The sequence below is a fragment of the Pinus tabuliformis genome, chromosome 3_2, assembly GCF_031772625.1.
Source record: "Pinus tabuliformis cultivar Carrire ecotype Pingquan chromosome 3_2, CPIR1, whole genome shotgun sequence".
In the NCBI taxonomy this organism is placed as follows: domain Eukaryota; kingdom Viridiplantae; phylum Streptophyta; class Pinopsida; order Pinales; family Pinaceae; genus Pinus; species Pinus tabuliformis.
This window is the reverse complement of record NC_142302.1, coordinates 347,514,073-347,532,436: the sequence shown is the minus strand read 5'-3', so window position 1 is coordinate 347,532,436 and position 18,364 is coordinate 347,514,073. Positions and strand designations below refer to the sequence as shown.

Sequence of the window (18,364 nt, the reverse complement as noted above, 5' to 3'; positions counted from 1 at the left end):
TAAAACCTCGTAAAAGACTTAAATTCCAATTTTGTGAGATGATGAGATTGCATGTTTTGGATAGTGAAACTGCAAAAGACTTAAATTACAATTTTGTGAGATGATGAAATTGTATTTTTTGGATAGTCAAACTGCAGCTTCCAATTTTTTTGGGAAAAAACACAACATGAAATAAATAAATAAATAATTGGTACATTGGAATTGGTATATTCCTGTATCTGCTGTGTTTGGCCCTCAGCCCAACAACAGTTTGTCTCTGTTAATTCTGGAGGTAATACGAGCTATGTTCTGATTTAGAAGGCCAAAAAAGCTCACAAAGGATTGAAATGTCAACAAAGCAATTGAAGTTCATCGTGTCACCTCATGACTCAGTTGCCTCTTATTTTCTACCATTAGAACAACTATACTAAAGAAACTTCCAATACACTTGGAAATAAGTAAACGAGTACATTTTCTATGACAGCATGGACAACTATGGGAACATCAAAACAGGGTGTAAAGAGAAGAAGCAGGGATCGCATGAGCGAGACCTGTAGACCCTGATATATTTCAAGAACGGTGGATCCAATCGGTGAAAAACATTAGAAATCACCTATTTGGAGATTTAATAAAATAATAATAATAATAATTTAGATAATTATAAAATTTGCTTAATTTTCATGATTGTAGATAGATAGAACGTCAAACTGTCTATGAAAAAACTTGTGTGACATTTATATTGAACACTAGAAATCAGCACTGAAAATAAAAATGTATGTGACCACTCATGTTAAATTAAACGACAGAAAACATCAATGAACAACAGAAAAGTGAAAACAGAAATGAGCACAACAAAGAAATCACGAACGCCTGGTTGTAAAGTAGAAATATTATAACTTATGGTTCCGTTGTAGGTGTTGATTGCTCTGTTAAAACTCTTTTTCAATGACCTTTCTTAAACCTGCATCTGCCTCCCGAGTCCCAACCAGCAGTGCAGTGGCACTTGTTCTTCTTGGTATAGTGTAATATACCCAGGGAGGTAGTTATCCTCCCTAGGTACATTACACATAGTAACAAGATTCAGCCATATGGTATTTTGATATGGCCATATACCTCATGTATCAGTCCACCCATAAATTCAATAAGTAAGTCAAAAAATTTAAATAAAATGAAAAACAAAAATTGTAAATTAAATCAACAAATATTCACAATTTTTTATTTATTTATTTATAGAACAGTTGAAGAAGTTGAAATTCATCTATAGTTTGGAACAGGATGTGTATTCTATGGAATCATAAAAGTATACTTCCAGATTGGAGTTATTGTTATACAAATTAGCTGATTTGTAAACTACTGTGGATATTCCACTAAAACAGTTTGTCACAATAGATTTGATAAAATACTGAAATCTTTACTGTGAAGGTTAATTTCCTTTAGATATCAAATCCTTTAATTACTGGTTTTCTGCTTAAATGTATGAAATAGCTTAAATGTGAAAAATAAAAAACAGAAAAATACTTACACGGCAACCACAAACAAACACAAGATTTACCCTAGGAAACAAATTATGGGAGAAAACCCAGTAAGAATGCAAGGATGCTCTACCCTCTTTTCCCTAAAATGGAAATGTGTGAATACAAAGAAAGAGGTACTCTTTGTGTAGTTCCCTGAGATACTATGGCTTGTAAGGCTAATACAAAACCTTACTCCCTCTATTCTACTCTCCAACTTACCACTCGTAGTTGTTCTACTCAACTATGGAACAAATACAATGAAATAGAATGGAACCCCTTTTCCTCCTAGCAGCCCAGTGTTTAACATATCCCGATAGCTATCTAGGGTTAGGAGTTTGACTTCCTGAACCTTCAATGTGATGAGGTTTTGGACCTTCTAAAATCCTCTTGAAAGTACACAGGTGGCTAGCTCCACACGTGTGAGTAATGGGGGCTAGCATGCCATCCACTCATACCATGGTGGTCAACAAGGTAGGTTTAATTCCGAGAGGCTTAACTTTTGCATGGTATGAGTAATAGGGGCTAACCTGCCATCCACTCCAAACATGGTGGTCAACAAGGTATGTCAAATTTCAGGAGGCATAACTTTTGCATGTAAGCCCTGATTAAGATTATTTTCTCACTATTGGAAAGGTCTCAGTGTGTAGATCAATCTCAAGGGTCTGTGCACAAGTTTCGCACCATACAACCCAAAAGAACATCGTTTGATGCCTCAAATACCCCGGAAGGTTCTAGGCCCCAATTTTCCAAATTGGGCCATGTTGTTAGTTTTTGTATTTGGTAGCAGAGGACAGGTGTTCTAGTCCCAGTTTGTGGCTAAGAGGCTAAGGAACACGAGAACTCCAAAACCCATAAAAGGTTTCAAGAGAAATGACTTGGAAACACCTTAATTAATTAAATTAGTCATAATTAAAATATTTCCCAAGTCTAACTTAGGAAAAGTGGTTAATTAAATTGTATTAATTAAGGAAGTTCGATTTTGCTCTAGAGACTTCCATGGATGAAGTCGAGATGATCTTAGTTGTCAGTTAAAATGTAATCGTGGCCGTTGAGACTTCAACGAGATATTATAAGAGCAGGTCGAATGTCTTGGAGATAGATGAGTTATGAGTTGAGCAGTTTGACTACCCAGTTGCAGGTATTCAGCAAGGGTGTAGTTGAAGCTAGGGAAGCATTAGTGTGAGGGATCAGCAAAGATTCAGAGGAAGATTTCCTTAGTATTTCCAGTGTCTGGGACACAGGAAAGAGGGAGGTCGAATTATTTGCAGAGGTCGTACACAGTAGTGCGAATAGCTAGTTTACCCAGTGCAAGTTGCTGGAAGAGACTCATTTCAGTTGCCAATCGCTGGATCAGGATCCCAAAGGTAGAGCAAGTTGGTTTAAGAGGCAGAGAGCGGCTAGACATCTCACCCGAAGGCAATTTTGGGGTTATACGAATTATTCTGCGCAAGCAATGCTCATTTCTAGACTGCAAAGAGAGCAATAGAAGGAAGTGTGAGTTTGCCAGAGAGGGCCAAATCAGTTACAAAGGAGGACAAGGGTGTCTTCTAGTACATTTTGCCAATAGTAGATTGTCGGAGCCTTGCCAGTTTGGTAGGCAAATTATTACACTCCTAAATTTGCTAAAGAATAACAAAACCCTCATCTATTGCACTAGTTTCCCTTCAAGATTTTTCCAGGGACAATTGTCCAAAAACAACAGTGTTATTTTTATGTGTGTGCATCTATTTCTCAATTCTGTATTTTATATTTATGCAACGTTTATTTTTGCGAAGAAATCAATTGTGAATTATCGTGATTTGCGGAATATAAATTCAAAAGACAAATAAACTGCTAACAGTTAGAAGATAAATCTCCAGTTAATTGCATTCAAGGAATTTTCACAGATATCAAAGCAGAAGATCATATCAGAGAGGCTCTAGGCGAAAGGAAGCGAGATTAATGCAAATTCAGAGGGAGATCTAAAGCACAAATTCCGGATCTACGCAGGCCAGCTAGGCAGTGCAAATTGTGGGGAGGTAGAAATTTGATTTCCAATCCAGGTTGGAGGAAAAGTTCAATTTGCCTCAGGCACAGTAGCAGCAGGCAGTAGGATTGTCAAAGAGGGTTTCTGATGAGCAGATCAATAAACTCGCAGAGCAAATCTAGCACAATGATTTTGCAACAAGGGTTTTGTAGCAGCAGATCAACGTAGGGAAAGGAAGAGAAAAACACACAAAGGGAATTTCCAATACAACTCTCAGAGGCTTTCCAGTTTTTTAGTAGCAAGAGTTGGTCGTAATTTTCAGCAAAAAAAGGCCATAGCAGGAAAATAAAGCTTACCAATCCAGCCAGTGCATACTTCAGGGTCAACAGTGCATTTGCCGGTACCAAAATAAGTTGCCCAGTGGAGTAGCAGGCAATGCGAGTTCCAAGAAGGATTCCAAAGGCAAGTGTGAATTTCCTAGGAACAAATCTGCACATTCCAGATGGAGTGCAAGTAGCAAGGAGAAGGTCAAGTTAGCTTGAAGGAGAAGGTGATTTCCAAGTGTATTTCTCCAGTTTTTGAGTTTCGCAGAGATGGACGCAGCGGGACTCAAAGATCAAGACATGTTCGATGGAGCCTCCAACTTTGGCATCTGGAAGGCCAGGATGCAATTCCTATTTGATGAGCACGTCTGAAGGAGTTTGTGAAAACAGTTATTGCTGAGCCAACAAATCTTATCCAATTACATGATTACAGGAAGTATATGGCCAAAGCCAAGAGGATGGTCCTTGACAGGGTTCGGGATCATATCGTCCCACATATTGCAGAGAAGACAACGACAAAGGACATGTGGAATGCCATCGTGAAGTTGTACCAGGATCCGTCTGAGAATCAGAAAATGATTCTCAAGGAGACGCTGAGGACGATCAAGATGCAGAAGGGCGAGAACATTACATCCTATCTCACTGGGATTCAGGCTGTCAAAGATGAACTTGCAGCTTGTTGGCGAGAAACCATCTGATAGTGAGCTGGTGTGCACAACACTCAACAGGTTTACCAATGAGTGGCATACATTCATCCAAGTGATTTATGGGCGAGACACACTTCCTAGTTGGGAGCGCCTATGGAGTAACTTCACTTAGGAGGAGTTGAGGCGCAATCTCGTAGATGGCACCACCACCAGTAGTGGCAAGGGACCGAAGGTTGACAAGGAAGAAGAAAATGTCGCTCTTGCAGGGAAAGGTAAAGCGAAGAAGGGTCCCAGCCAGGGAAAAGACTCTAAAGGAGAGAAGAAGAAGAAGGACTTGTTGAAGGTCAAGTGTTTCGGATGTGGTGAGTTTGGTCACTACGTCACCCAGTGTCCAAAGAGGAAGAAGGACGAGAAGGGGAAGTAAACAACAACTTCGACAGAGGTTGATGACTTGCCCGCCAAATTGTAGGATGAGTTCATTATGTTTGCAACATTACCCTCAGAGGGAGGAGTATGATTCTCTAGTATGCTAGATCAGGCAAGATCCAGGAGGTCTAGATCTAGCCAAGGAGGCCTTGATCAGTAGATCAGATCCAATTGTCTATTCCTCACATGGATCAATACCTTTGCTACGGGAGCCCAAAGTAGTAGAGTAGCAAGAGGAATAGTCGTGATATGGGAGGTACATGAGTTTAGTGTCAACAGGGCACAGTCACATACTTGAGAGAGTTGCAGAGCCAAAACCAGGCGTAGTTAGAGACTCGAGAGACAGTTGCAAAGCCAAAACTAGATGCAGTCAGTTACTTGAGAGACGGTGCAGAGCCAGCTATGCGCAGTCAAACGCTCGAGAAACAATTGTAGAGCTAGTTGCAATGACACAGGTAGTGTGAATTGGCCAGTTGCAAAGACCAATGTGTAGTTCCAGCCAGAGAGATTTTCCAGTTATTCATTGGGAGAGCGAGACTCAAAGAGAGTCTAGCTCCAGAGGGAGATGTCCTATGGAAGTTAGATCTTCAGGTTCTAAGAGATTAGTACACATAGGTACAGTGGTTGCAACAACACAGAGGCATCAGCGGTGTGAGATCAGAGTTTGCGTAGTAGCATGGTGGACAGTGTTTCCTAGAGTATTTTCTTCACAGGGAGTTAGATGAGCTTAAAGATCTGAAGGAAGGTGGTTTCACAGATGTCAGACACCAACAACGTGGATCAGTTTGACTACAACATGTTCCCACAGACCAACAATTGGCTGATATACTCACGAAGACTCCAAGGAGAGCCAAATTCATCTATTTCAGAGAACAAATGGGTATAGTGGAGAATGCATTCCTTGCTAAGAGGGAGTGTTAGTTTTCGTATTTGGTAGTGGACAAGTGTTCTAGTCTCGGTTGTGCCTAAGAGGCTAAGGAACACGAGATCTCCAAAACCCAGAAAAGGTTTCAAGAGAAATGACTTGGAAATACCTTAATTAACTTCATTAGCCATAACTAAAATATTTCCTAAGTCTAACTTAGGAAAAAAGGTTAATTAAGGTGTATTAATTAAGGAAGTTTGATTTTTCTCTAGAGACTTCCATGGACGAAGTCAAGATGATCTTAGTAGTCAATTACGATGTAATCATGGCCGTTAAGACTCCAATGAGAGATTATAAGAGCAGGTTGAAGGGCTTGGAGATAAATGAGTTATGAATTGAGCAGTTCAACTACCCAGTTGCAAGTATTTAGCAAGGACGTAATTGAAGCTAGGGAAGCATCGGAGCGAGGGATCAATAGAGATTTGGGAGCAGAGATTCCAGAGGAAGATTTCCTCAATATTTCCAATGTCTGGGAGACAAGAAACAAGGAGGCCAAATTATCTGTAGAGGAGGTCGTACACAGCAATGCGAATAGCCAGTTTACCCAGTGCGAGTTGTCGGAAGAGACTCGTTTCAATTGTCAGTTGCTGGATCAGGATCCCGGTGTTAGAAAATTAGAAAGGTAGAAAGATTTTCTCTATGTTGATAATTACTTGTGTTATTCTTTTGATCTTATTAACTTTCTTATGTTCTTCTTTTACTTTAGTTCATCAAGCAATTACCAAAATAATAACAAACACAGATGTAGGCAGACAACCAATGAAAAACCCCTATCTAGGGGAAAACCCAGTCAACAACTCTTCCTTAATAATTTCACGAGATGATCCAAGACTCCTTGACCTAGACACAGACTTCCTATAACCACCAAGTCAACCCTTCCCTTCTTCTGCAAACGATAGCCTTCCAACAACAACTTTGACCTAGATGCAGCAACAGGACTTCAACCTAGCAGAACTTCGACCCAACAATAGCCTAGCAAAACTTTGACCCAGCAGTAGCCCAGCAAAAACTTCGACCCAGTAGTAGCCCAGCAAAACTTCCACGCAGCAGTAGCCCAGCAAAAACTTCGACCCAACAGAAACTTCGATCCAGCGGAATCTTCGTCCTTCCAGCAAGTAGCCAAGTAAATCCACACGAGTGAGAGAGAGACAAGCCCAAAAACTTCGATCTTCCTTCTTCCAGCAAATCTCCCCCTGCAACTTCGCACTTTTTTAGCTTCCTCTTCTTGGATATCGAACTTGTGAGTGAGTGTGCTCCAAATGAATCGAACTGCTTGTATATATACCCTTTTTTGGAGGTCAAATTACGCTCATGTAGGCCGACTTGGTTAGGTATGGGCTGCCTTGGTGTGGAGGTGACAAATTACATTTTTGACTCAATAATAATTCTTTTTACATGATTCAAAAGCCCAAGAAGGGCCTCATTAAATGGACAATAACTCTAATGACTCAAGACAAAACCTAGAAGTCCTCAATGGGGACTTTGACTTAAAACATGATGACCCAAGCATGAAACCCATGCTTTAATAATTCATAATAATAATAATAATAAATTATTTTTCTTTCTTTTGATAAATACATTTCATTATGACTCAAATACAATTATGAAGGCCGAACCTAGTTACATTTTTCAACACTCGGAGGCAGAGCGTGTTGGTTTGAGAGGCAGAGGGAGGTTAGACGTCTCACCTGGAGACAGTTTCGAGGCTATATAAATTTATCTGCACAGGCAGTGGGCATTTCTGGATTGCGGAGTGGTCAGTAGAAGGAAGTGTGAGTTTTCCAGAGAGGGCCAGATCAGTTGTAGAGGAGGACAAGGGTGTCTTCCAATACATTTTGCCAGTAGTAGGTTGTCGAAGCCTTGCCAGTTTGGCAGGCAGATTATTGTACTCCTAACTTTGTTGAAGAAATAATAAAACCCTCATTTGTTGCATTGGTTTTCCCTTCGGGGTTTTTCTAGGGACAATTGTCCAAAATCAATGGTATTATTTTCATGTGCGTGCATCTGTTTCTCAGTTTCGAATCTTATATTTCCGCAATGTTTTTTTGTGAAGAATGCAATTGTGAATTTATCGTTATTTGTCGAATATAAATTCAGAAAACAAATAAACTGCTAATAGTTAGAAGATAAATCTCCAATTAATTGCATTCAAGGAATTTTCACACGTCACTAAAATGGCCTTGCAAACTAACTCCTCCAATTTTTTCCACCCAAAAAGTATTGAGATAAATGACAATAGTATGATGATCCAATCTAGGTCACTAGCACTTTTAGATTACATTTTCTAAAGATAGGACACAAGTCTTGTGGAATTAGAAGGTTGGCCACTCTCACCTCACCAACTCTCATCTACACTTTAGACTGAGGAACAAGTTCCTAGCCAAGGGGAATTTCCCTATTAGTTATTATGCTCACTTTCTGTAGTTAACAATGGGAGAATGAGAGAGCTACATCATGAACAAATTGAAAAGTAAAGGATGGATTTGTCTTGTTGGGGAATGGTGGACAAAAAGGAGACTAGTGCCTTCAATTGTTTGGGCAATGGGGTCATGTGAGTAATTTCGAAGGGTGATTATAAAGGAATATTAGGTAGCAGCAAGCAATCAAGTGATGTGCATAACTACATGCTTAACCCGGTTGCTTGCTTTACAAGTCTGATGTGAAGAGGATTTATTAAAGGTCTGCCAGTCAAAGCAAATTTCAAATGTAGCCCCTACCAAAGACTATCTACAAACACACCTAATCAAGTGACGTAGAATGCATATTGTTTTTATCTTGAAGGTAAACCATAAATGACACAAAAGGGAGATAAGAGGGAGGAAACCATTACCCTATCCCTTTTCGATGTGTGAAAATTCCTAAACCGGAATCCCTACTGCAACAACTGATCATATTCCTCCTACTTGTTAGATTTACAGGAACAAGTTATTTGCAATTTCCTACAGCAAACATTGAAACACATACACGCAGTTTCTTGGTTCGACATATTAAAATAATATGTCGAACCAAGAAACTATACAATAGAGAGATACAACACAAATGACACAGTTGTTTTTGGACAAACATCTTCGGAAAACACAATGCGGGAAAATCGGTGCAGCAGATATGAGGGTTTTTATTATTAAGCAGAAGTCATTTCTGAATACAACCTTTGGATGCCTTGTTGACAATCCAGTACAGAGAATATCACTCGACAAAAGAAATTAGTGAGATTACCTCACTCTACACTGCAAGTCTTGGTTGATCCGGCAGCTGAACCAACGAGTCCCCGCTACTTTTGCGCTGCCCCTACACAGTCACTGCGTGGGCCTGCATCAGCCTCTAAGGCACTGCGTCACCTCCTTGTTGGATCGATTTGCTCTCGGGAGCTGACTCCAACCCTCCCGACTCAGAACTTCAACCTCCTCAACAAATTTTGGACCTCTACGTGGAAGGCTTTTGCGCTACTCTACGTGGGCCCTGCGTGAGTCCTTCCTGGCTCTACGTCACCCTCTCTGGGAACTGTGTTGCCTCCTCTATGTGTCTCTTTGCCTCTCTACTGTGTATTCTTGGCTCTAGAGAAGATCCTCCAGCCAAAACTCTCTCTGCCCCTCTCTACGTGATCACTACAAAATCACTGCGCTACTCTTAGCTTCAGCAATTTGATCTGACTAATCAACTCTCTGTGTGTCTTCCAAATGACCCTCAAGCCTCCTTAAATAATCTTCTAGTTGACATTCAACGGCCCAGATTAGAACCTAATCAATGGCTAAGATCATTTATGCTTGATCCTCATCTTCTTCTAGAAGTTACACCCACAGTTAGATTAATACCCATTAATTATTTTAATTTCCTAAGTTTAGACTTAGGGACCCATTAAAAATAATTAATTATTTAATAAAACTGTCTCCGGGTGGAATTTCCCAAAACACTTTATGGGTTCTTTGGAATACATGTGCCCAAGCCTCCCTGCAAAATTTGAGACTTGTGGAACATCTGATGCTACCAGAAATCAACACTCCCTCTTAGCGAGGAATGTGCTCTAGCAATGCAACCTGTTGAAGCATCACTCTGTTCTATAACATCTCCTTCTGCGTTGTTGATGTCTGACATCCTGTCCACCAACTACTGTGCAAATGCTGCTACTAACCCTGCCACTGTCAACACTGCATCCGTACTACAACTCCCTCTGAATTTCTGCATCCATGCTGCTACTGCCACTGCCACTGCCAACTACCCTTGCACTGCAAATTGTTGTTGCTACTGCATCAATGACGGAAAAGCATCCCAAATTACTGAACAAGTGTTCAGCATAGATGCATCTCGATGCTGAAGATTTGACTGCTGCTAGTCCCACATTATCCCTCTGAAGCCACTGCACTGCTACTGCATTGTGCCTCCCTGCACTACTGCAACTTTGCACTACGCTGCTCAGACTTGGCGTTCTAGCCACTGCATCTGTCGCTCCAACACTCCTTTGCACCATCTGACACTTTGTCCATCCTGCTACTACTGATTTGGGCTCTCGTAGCAAGGTATTGATCCGAGAGGTGGGCTCCTCAAGGATCCTGCTCATTTGTAGCTCTTTCAAACTACAGCTCTAAATCAACCCACCTCCCTCCTGGAGGTATCTTGGTTGTCATGGCAAACTACTCCTCCTCGATCTTCGCGAGGGCAGCGTTCGGATCGTGCTTCTCATCTTTGTCCTTCTTCTTGAGAGGACATTGTGTTGCGTAGTGACCCATTTCACCACACCTGAAGCATTTGATCTTCGAGACGTCCTTCTTCCGCCTCTGCTGCTCCTGCTGCCCCTTGGATGCAAGGGCTGCATTTTCTTCCTCCTCCTTGGGCTTCGACTGATTGCTTCCATCAAGCTTGCACTTGACTAGATCTCTCCTCAACTCTTCCTGCTTGAGAGCTGCCCACATACTATCCCAGTCTGGCAAAGCTGCCCTGCCCAGGATGCTCTGGACAAAGACTTGCCACTCTTCTGAGACTGAGTTTAGGGCCAGTCTCACCATCTCGAAACCTTGAGGTGTAGAACCCACAGCTGCTAACTCATATCGGGTCTCCTAAAGCTTTGTGAGGAACGAATCTATGTGCTCCCCCTTTTGTATCTACACAGATCTCAGTTTCTGCTCTAAGTACAACTTCGTTGCTCGGAAGATCCTTGATACAATGTTGCCAAGGCATCCCACATCTCCTTAGCAATCCCTTTGCTAGCGACCTGACAAACCACGTGACCCTTTACTCCATCAAGGATCATCCTCTTGGCCTTCGCCATTTCTGCCTGGTACTTCTTCAACGGATCTGCATCTGCAGGCACAACCACCATGTTGTCGACATAGGTCTTGAGAGAATGCTCATCTAGAAGGAACGACATCCTTGCCTTCCAGATGACATAGTTGGATGCCCCATCCAACTTGTCCTGATCTCTCAACCCACTGGTTTCCATCTCTGCCACAAAAATGTTGAACTGCTCCTCTCTATTTCTTATTGTTGTTGCTCAGCCAATAAGAAAACGGAATTCTTGGCGGGAAGTCTACTGAGGAAAAATTCCCTCACAATGCTTCTCCTCTCTCTTCTGACGTCTTTTAGCCCAACGATCTGCCTACTGAAAAACTGCGTCCCACCAACTCTTTCCTCATGCTGAGGTTGTTGCGTTGCTCCCTCTGGCACGACAAGATTTCAAAATGGAAGCCCTTCCTCTCTGTCGACTCACTCAGAGAGAGACTTTCCTCAAAAAATCAGCCCTCCTAGCCTGGACTGCGCAATCCCTTTGGGGATTCGAACTGCTGCCACCTACAGTTATTCGATCTCCTTCTCTACTCAGTGCTAGGTTCTCTAGCACTACTCTTCTTGTTTCACCTGCACTGCTCTGATACTATGTGAAAATTCCTAAGTCGGAATCCCTACTGCAGCAACTGATGACATTTCTCATACTTGTTAGATTTACATGAACAAGTTATTTGCAGTTTCCTACGAAAAACATTGAAATGCATACACTACAGCCTACACCATTTAAAATAATATGCCGAAACAAGAAACTGAACAATAGAGAGATACAACACAAATGACACAATTGTTTTTGGACAAATGTCCCCAGAAAAACCCAATGCGGGAAAACTGGTGCAGCAGATCTGAGGGTTTTTATTATTAAGCAGAAGTTATTTCTGAATACAACCTTTGGATGCCTTGCTGGAAATCCAGTATAGAGAATATCACTCGGTAGATGAAATTAGTGAAATTACCTCACTCTACACTGCAAATCCCAGTTGATCCGATAGCTGAACCAATGAGTCCCCGGCTACTTCTGCGTTGCCCCTACGCAGTCACTGCGTGGGCCTGCGTCAGCCTCTAAGGCACTGCGTCACCTCCTTGTTGGATCGATTTGCTCTCAGGAGCTGACTCCAACCCTCCCGGCTTAGAACGTCAACCTCCTCAACAAATTTCGAACCTCTGCGTGGAAGGCTTATGTGTTGCTATGCGTGAGCCCTTCCTAGCTCTGCTTCACCTTCTCTGGGCACTGCGCTACCTCCTCTATGGGTCTATATGCCTCTCTACTGTGTATTCTTGGCTCCGGAGAATATCCTCCAACCAAAACTCTCTCCGCCCCTCTCTACGTGATCACTACGAAATCACTGCATTGCTCTTAGCTTCAGCGATTCGACCTCACTGATCAACTCTCTGTGTCTTCCAAACGACCCTCAAGCCTCCTTAAATAATCTTCTCGTTGACATTCAACGGCCCAGATTAAAACCTAATCAATGGCTAAGATCATTTATGCTTGATCCTCGTCTTCTTCTAGAAGTTACACCCACAGTTAGATTAACACCCATTAATTATTTAATTTCCTAAGTTTAGACTTAGGGACCCATTAAAAATAATTAATTATTTTAATAAAACTGTCTCCGGGTGTAATTTCCCAAAATGCTTTCTGGGTTCTTTGGAATTCATGTGCCCAAGCCTCCCTGCAAAATTTGAGACTTAGAGCACATCCGCATCTATGCTTTCTCTGTGGCCTTTGATTTGCCTTTGTCATCCATATGTGTGATGAGATTCACATGTGTTAATCCTCATACAATATGAGAGCTAATAGCTATCTCCAAACTGGGGACATGTACTCCTAGGAGAAGATTGCATGAGAATCCCAGAATCTACAATGTTCCTGTTAAAAAACCTCCAAGCAAAAGGAATACAACTTTGTGGCAAGACGGTCTATGTCTCATCCTCAAACACCACTTCCAAATGTTTTATTTAATTTATTACATCAAAAAATAAAGGCATAAGCCAACAATGCCCAAAATACGTGAAATGCTCATAATAAAGCGTTTATTCTCCTACTCTAATGCTTTGTCAACAACTTATTCCTCCTACTCCTTGTGGGCAAATCACAAGAACTAGCTTATTCCTCCTACTCCTCCTTGTGGGCAAATCACAAGAGCTAGTTGTAATCATAGAGCCAATGAAGCTAGCCAACCTCTTTATTTGCATCAAAAAGACCATCATGTATAGCTATGAACCAAAATAAGGGAGATGCTCATCACTAAATACAAATATGTTGAAGTATAAATGACATGAAGGCTGCAACAAGAAATTATAACATGGGCATTGTAGCCAATACAAAAATGTGAAAGATGATATATGACCAATGTTAGCTTTTGGTAGCATCGAACAAGTGTTCGAGTCTCGATTTGTGTCAGAGAGGCTAAGGAACACAAGATCTCTAAAACCCATAAATGGTTTCAGGAGAAAACATCTAGAGACCACTCAATTAAGTTAATTGATCAATAATTAAAAAATGCCTAAATCTAACTCAGGAAAATTGATTAATTAATAACAATTAATTGAGAAAGATTGAGAAAGCTCTAGAGACTCACATGAATCAAGTACAAGATGATCTTAGCCATTGATAACGATTTAATCATGGCCATTGGTGATCCAACGAGAGATTATAAGAGCAAATTGATGGGATGGAGATAGATACATTAAAGATACAGTAGTGAGACACAGGGAGAGTGAGTTCCTTGGCAGATCGAGCTATCCAATTGCAGAGATCCAGCAAGGAAAAAGTGTTCGAGCCAGAAGGAGAGCAGGAGACAGAGGGAGCAATAGGAGGATTCCAGAGCATTTCCAATCAATTTCCAATGCAGGAAAGGGAGGCCGCATTATTCCTCAATGAGATTGTGCAGGGTCTACACAAAGGCTTCAAAAGGCCAATTTGATTCAGCCATAGAGGAGGTTGATTTGGTTGTTGGTGGCCGAGATTTTCATCAAAAGGCCAAGTGAATCATTTCCAAAGGCAGAGTCAGACAAAGAGACAGATTCCAGGCAGTTCCAGACGCAGTGCAAGTAGGGCCTGTGCAGGGGCATTTCTTGTAGCACGGATTGAGCAAGTTTCTGGAGTCGGATCAATTGTGGAGTGAGACGATTTGTCTCACAAATATTTTGCCCAAATTATCTCTGGAGGATTGCCAGTTTGGCATCCAGATTATTGTACTCAGATTTCACTACTACATAATAATAAAAATAAACCCTCATCTGCTGCACCAATTTTCCCTTCAAGGTCTCTTCGGGGACTATTGTCCAAAAATTATTGTGTCGATTTTATTGCGTGTGTGCATCTATTTTCTCAGTTTCAGCATTTTATTTACTTCCGCAGAATTTATTTGTGAAGAATTGTAGTGTGATTTATTCAGTATTAATCAGAAAATTGATAAACTGTTAACCAATTAGAAGAGTAAATTCCAGTGGCTGCAAATCAAGGAAATTTTCACAACCAAGAACATGCCAAGTCAATCTCCTGCTAAAGGGGGCTGGAATAAAGTCTGAAAAGTGTGTGCGGCAGCCCATCCTCAACCTATTCATCATCAAAATTTGCACCAATATGCTCCACATGCTGCCCAAAATCTGCAATAATTCCATCATGCTAGTCATTTTGATAAAGACGAAGCCAATGCTTGAGAAATGTCTTGAAAAGTCCGAAAGTGATGACATTTCTTCTACAATGAATTTTTCATACCAATTATAAAAACTTCCTTCTAGAAAATCCAAGGAATTATGAACATTGCCATTTTGACATCCTCGTAAACAACATTAAATTTTGAAAAACATCAATGAAAAATGCAACATGCAATATACGTGAGTCTTCTTGTACATAGAACCTTGGTATATCTTCTCTCCAATCTTCATAATCATTGGATATCCAAAGATGTCTGAGAAATCCAAAGAATCAAGCACATCCTCTAAGCCATTCCACTTTTGAAAATGCCATATTTTCAAATCTTTAAGATAAGAGCTGCTCTAAAATTGGAAGTTATGTCCCGTCATACATCAAAGAAGATGAAGTGGATCTCACAAAGGTGAACTCGTCATATTTGGTTCTGGATTCAAAGTTGCGTTGAGGATATTACGTTTTCAACATTTTGAACAGATTCTGTACTCATTTTCGGGGAATAAAATATGTAGAAATAGGTGAACTTTGAACTGCCTTCGCGATATTGCTTGCTTCACCGTTGGAGCAATAGGTCTTCACATCTGCAAAGTGAAAAGGGCTTTCTTCCCTCAATGGAATTGTCAAGATGTGAATCAATCTTCAAGAATGCACCATCATCCAAGGTTGTAGCTGATCTACTGATGTCTTCTGGGAAATAGAATTCAGACCTAATAACGACACCAAAATGTTACTGCTAGTAAAATTCCTTACTGCTCAAGTTCTCACTTAGAGTATAATTCCTAAGCACAAGTTATAAAAACTTAAAAAGCAACTACTAGGCAAGCCATTTACTATCTACTACACAAATTGAGCTTAGTAACACATAGGGAAGTCACCCTTGGTTAGGATTCCATTTACCTTAGCCTAGTGTAGAGGACAGTTAGTGACGTGAGATTAACCAACCTCCTAGTTCCACGAGTCTTCACCAAGGTGTTGGACTTTACTGGTTTGTGTGGGATTCTGTGGTAACGAAAGCCATACTAGATTTTTGTCATTTTCCATACCGAATCATATTCAAATCTTTCTATTATCCTTCTTGGAATGTAGCTTCCAAGTGATACCAATTTTTTACCATTCTTTGATATGTACGAGCCAAGAACGCACTGCAAAAAAGAAGGAAATTTTGTTCTATTTCCACATATCCTACACAACTTCTACCATGGACTCCTACCATGGTTCTTTGGGTTGCTCCCATCTCCCTTTTTCATGCCATAGCTGAGTTGGTTCTTCAATGAACCATCCATGGTTCTTCAGGGAGTCATCCATCACATGTTTATGTATTTAATTTTAGAGGGTCTTGAACGTGTGCGTTTGTTTATATATATGTATATATATTTATTGTTATTTTGAACAATAAGAAAGAACTCAATCCAGTGTGTTTAAACTACGGTTATAACCAATACTGATTTAGAAATTGGTTTAGCCTAAAATTTGGCAATAATTATTTTGTATAGAGGAAGTGCAGATATCAAATATTAAAATTGCACAATCCAGTTACAAAAACTGATTTAGAAACTAGTTTAGTCTAAAATTTGGCCATAATTATTTTGTATAAAGGAATCGCAGATATCAAATATTAATATTGCACAATCCAGTTGCAAAAAAATATTCAAAAATGTTAAATTCATTTTTACCTTAAAAACAGTGATTTCATCAAATCCAAATATTACAATATTGACAAAAATTACAATTTTGGCAAAAATTATTCAGACAAATTTTGTTAATAATAAATCAGAAAAGATAAACAAAACAAAACAAAAAAAACAAACAAACAAACAAACAAAACATAGAATGTTCTCTCTCTCAACACAAGTAGCTGAGGGATATCATTCTCGCCACCCAGGTTTTATTCATATAATTAACATGTCTAAGTTCATAATGTTCGTAATGAATATATTATTGTAACCCCTTTGAATACTAACAATAAATCCAGATATATAGAAAAGATATAGTCTAATTATTTTATATTTTAGTTTTTTGGCAAGAATTTATGATACAATTTTTCAAGACATTGTAATTTTTATTGTTTAAATTACATTTTTAAATATATAAATAGATTTAACACACTTTGAAAAATTATTACGGCATTCAAATTGTGCAAATTACATAACTCAAACTTACAATTCTAATAAATCCCAAATAACTAAAAAAAAATGCTAAAAAAAAATTAAAAAAAAAAACAAACAAACTACTAACATTAGACTAGCCTATAAAAAAAAATGATAAAAAATATTTACAATGAATTTAATCTGTATAAAACAATAATATAGAAATGTTTAGGCAAATTCGGATCTATTTACAGAAAGTCTTCGTGTTCATTTATGTATCCGCAAAATTGTGGGGAAATGTTTGAGAAGAATTATTACAGATTCGGCGAATGTTTTTAATTAAGAAGAAATACTAACAATTTAGACGATTTGTTGTCTGTTTGTTTATTCTGTAGGAAAAACAGGGAAAAAAAAAGGCCAGGTGTATTGCAATTCAGTACGAGCTTTACACTGCTGTTACTCATATTTTGCGTGACAATAACACCGAGATTTACTTTACTTAAGTGTCTTAAAGAATTTATTACTCCAAGCAGCTATGTCATCGGAGATATTTGCAACATAATCACTTGCATTTACCCCGAATCTAGCAGGGGGATTAAGCAAGTTGGTTAAAAACTGGCGATCCTTTCCGAATGCAAAATACAAGGCGTGGACAGAAGGAAGAAAAGTACCCGAAGAATGAAGCCGTTCCAGACGGGTTCGCATTTCAGTGTCTTCGTGTCAAATGCTACATCAAGTCTCAGATTCGCATTGCAGCTGTCGGAAGACGTCTGCGCGGCAATGAGGGGAGCCAATGCTTGAAGAAGCAGCAATGCCGCCATTACCCATCCTCCCATCGAATCGCTCCGCAACATTACCAGTGCCATTGTTGGCGGAGCTCGGGAGATCCAAAGGCGGAAGTATTCAGCGGAGATCTTAGTTGCGATTCGGGTTCATTCTTCTTATTTTCCTTCCTTGTGAAGAGTAGTTGGCTGATTTTGTATTTTAATGCGAATTTCAGACAGGCCGATAAAACAGACAGAACACAACGCACATTGTAAGTGCTGACGTAGGAATCTTTAAGTTTTTGCGTTCTTATTTTAGTGTTTAATTACTAAAGTTTTGCATCTCGACATGGCATGCTGTTCTCCTATACCTGTCACTACTGCCATCAGTTTCCAATAGTTCACGGGTATATCAGAGTGGATCTTTATCCACGAGGTAGGTATACCAGAGTGGATTTTATTTAGGGCCTACTACATTTTGTTAAAATTTGCAAGAGGTGAAGAGAGTGTGAAATTTATCTATCAATTATGTTGGTTGAAAAAAAAAAAATCCTGCCAGGGTATAAGGTAATGAGGTATGTATTATTATTTTTTTTAAATATTATTTAGGTTTTTATGTATTATTTTTTTTAAATATTATTTAAGTTTTTTATTTATTTAAAAAAAATTGATAATTTAGTTTTTATTTAGATTTTATAGGTGTTTTTGTGAAGAGAGTGTGAGATTTATCTATTAATTATGTTAGTTGAATTAAAAAATAAATAAATAAATAAAATAAAATAAAATTTCTTTCTATGG

The 18,364-nt window shown here is 39.6% G+C and overlaps 1 protein-coding gene across 1 annotated transcript in view; it reads right to left on the bottom strand.

The window, feature by feature from the left end:
• The window catches only part of LOC149180900 (cytochrome b561 and DOMON domain-containing protein At3g07570-like), an 80,061-nt gene extending 62,058 nt beyond the window's left edge, over window positions 1-18,003 (bottom strand). Inside the window, exon 1 of the mRNA XM_089416380.1 lies at window positions 17,474-18,003. Within this exon, the coding sequence (XP_089272506.1) occupies window positions 17,474-17,668 (195 nt within the window). The 5' untranslated portion in view covers window positions 17,669-18,003. The remainder of the gene's footprint in view (window positions 1-17,473) is intronic.
• Window positions 18,004-18,364: the final 361 nt, after the last annotated feature.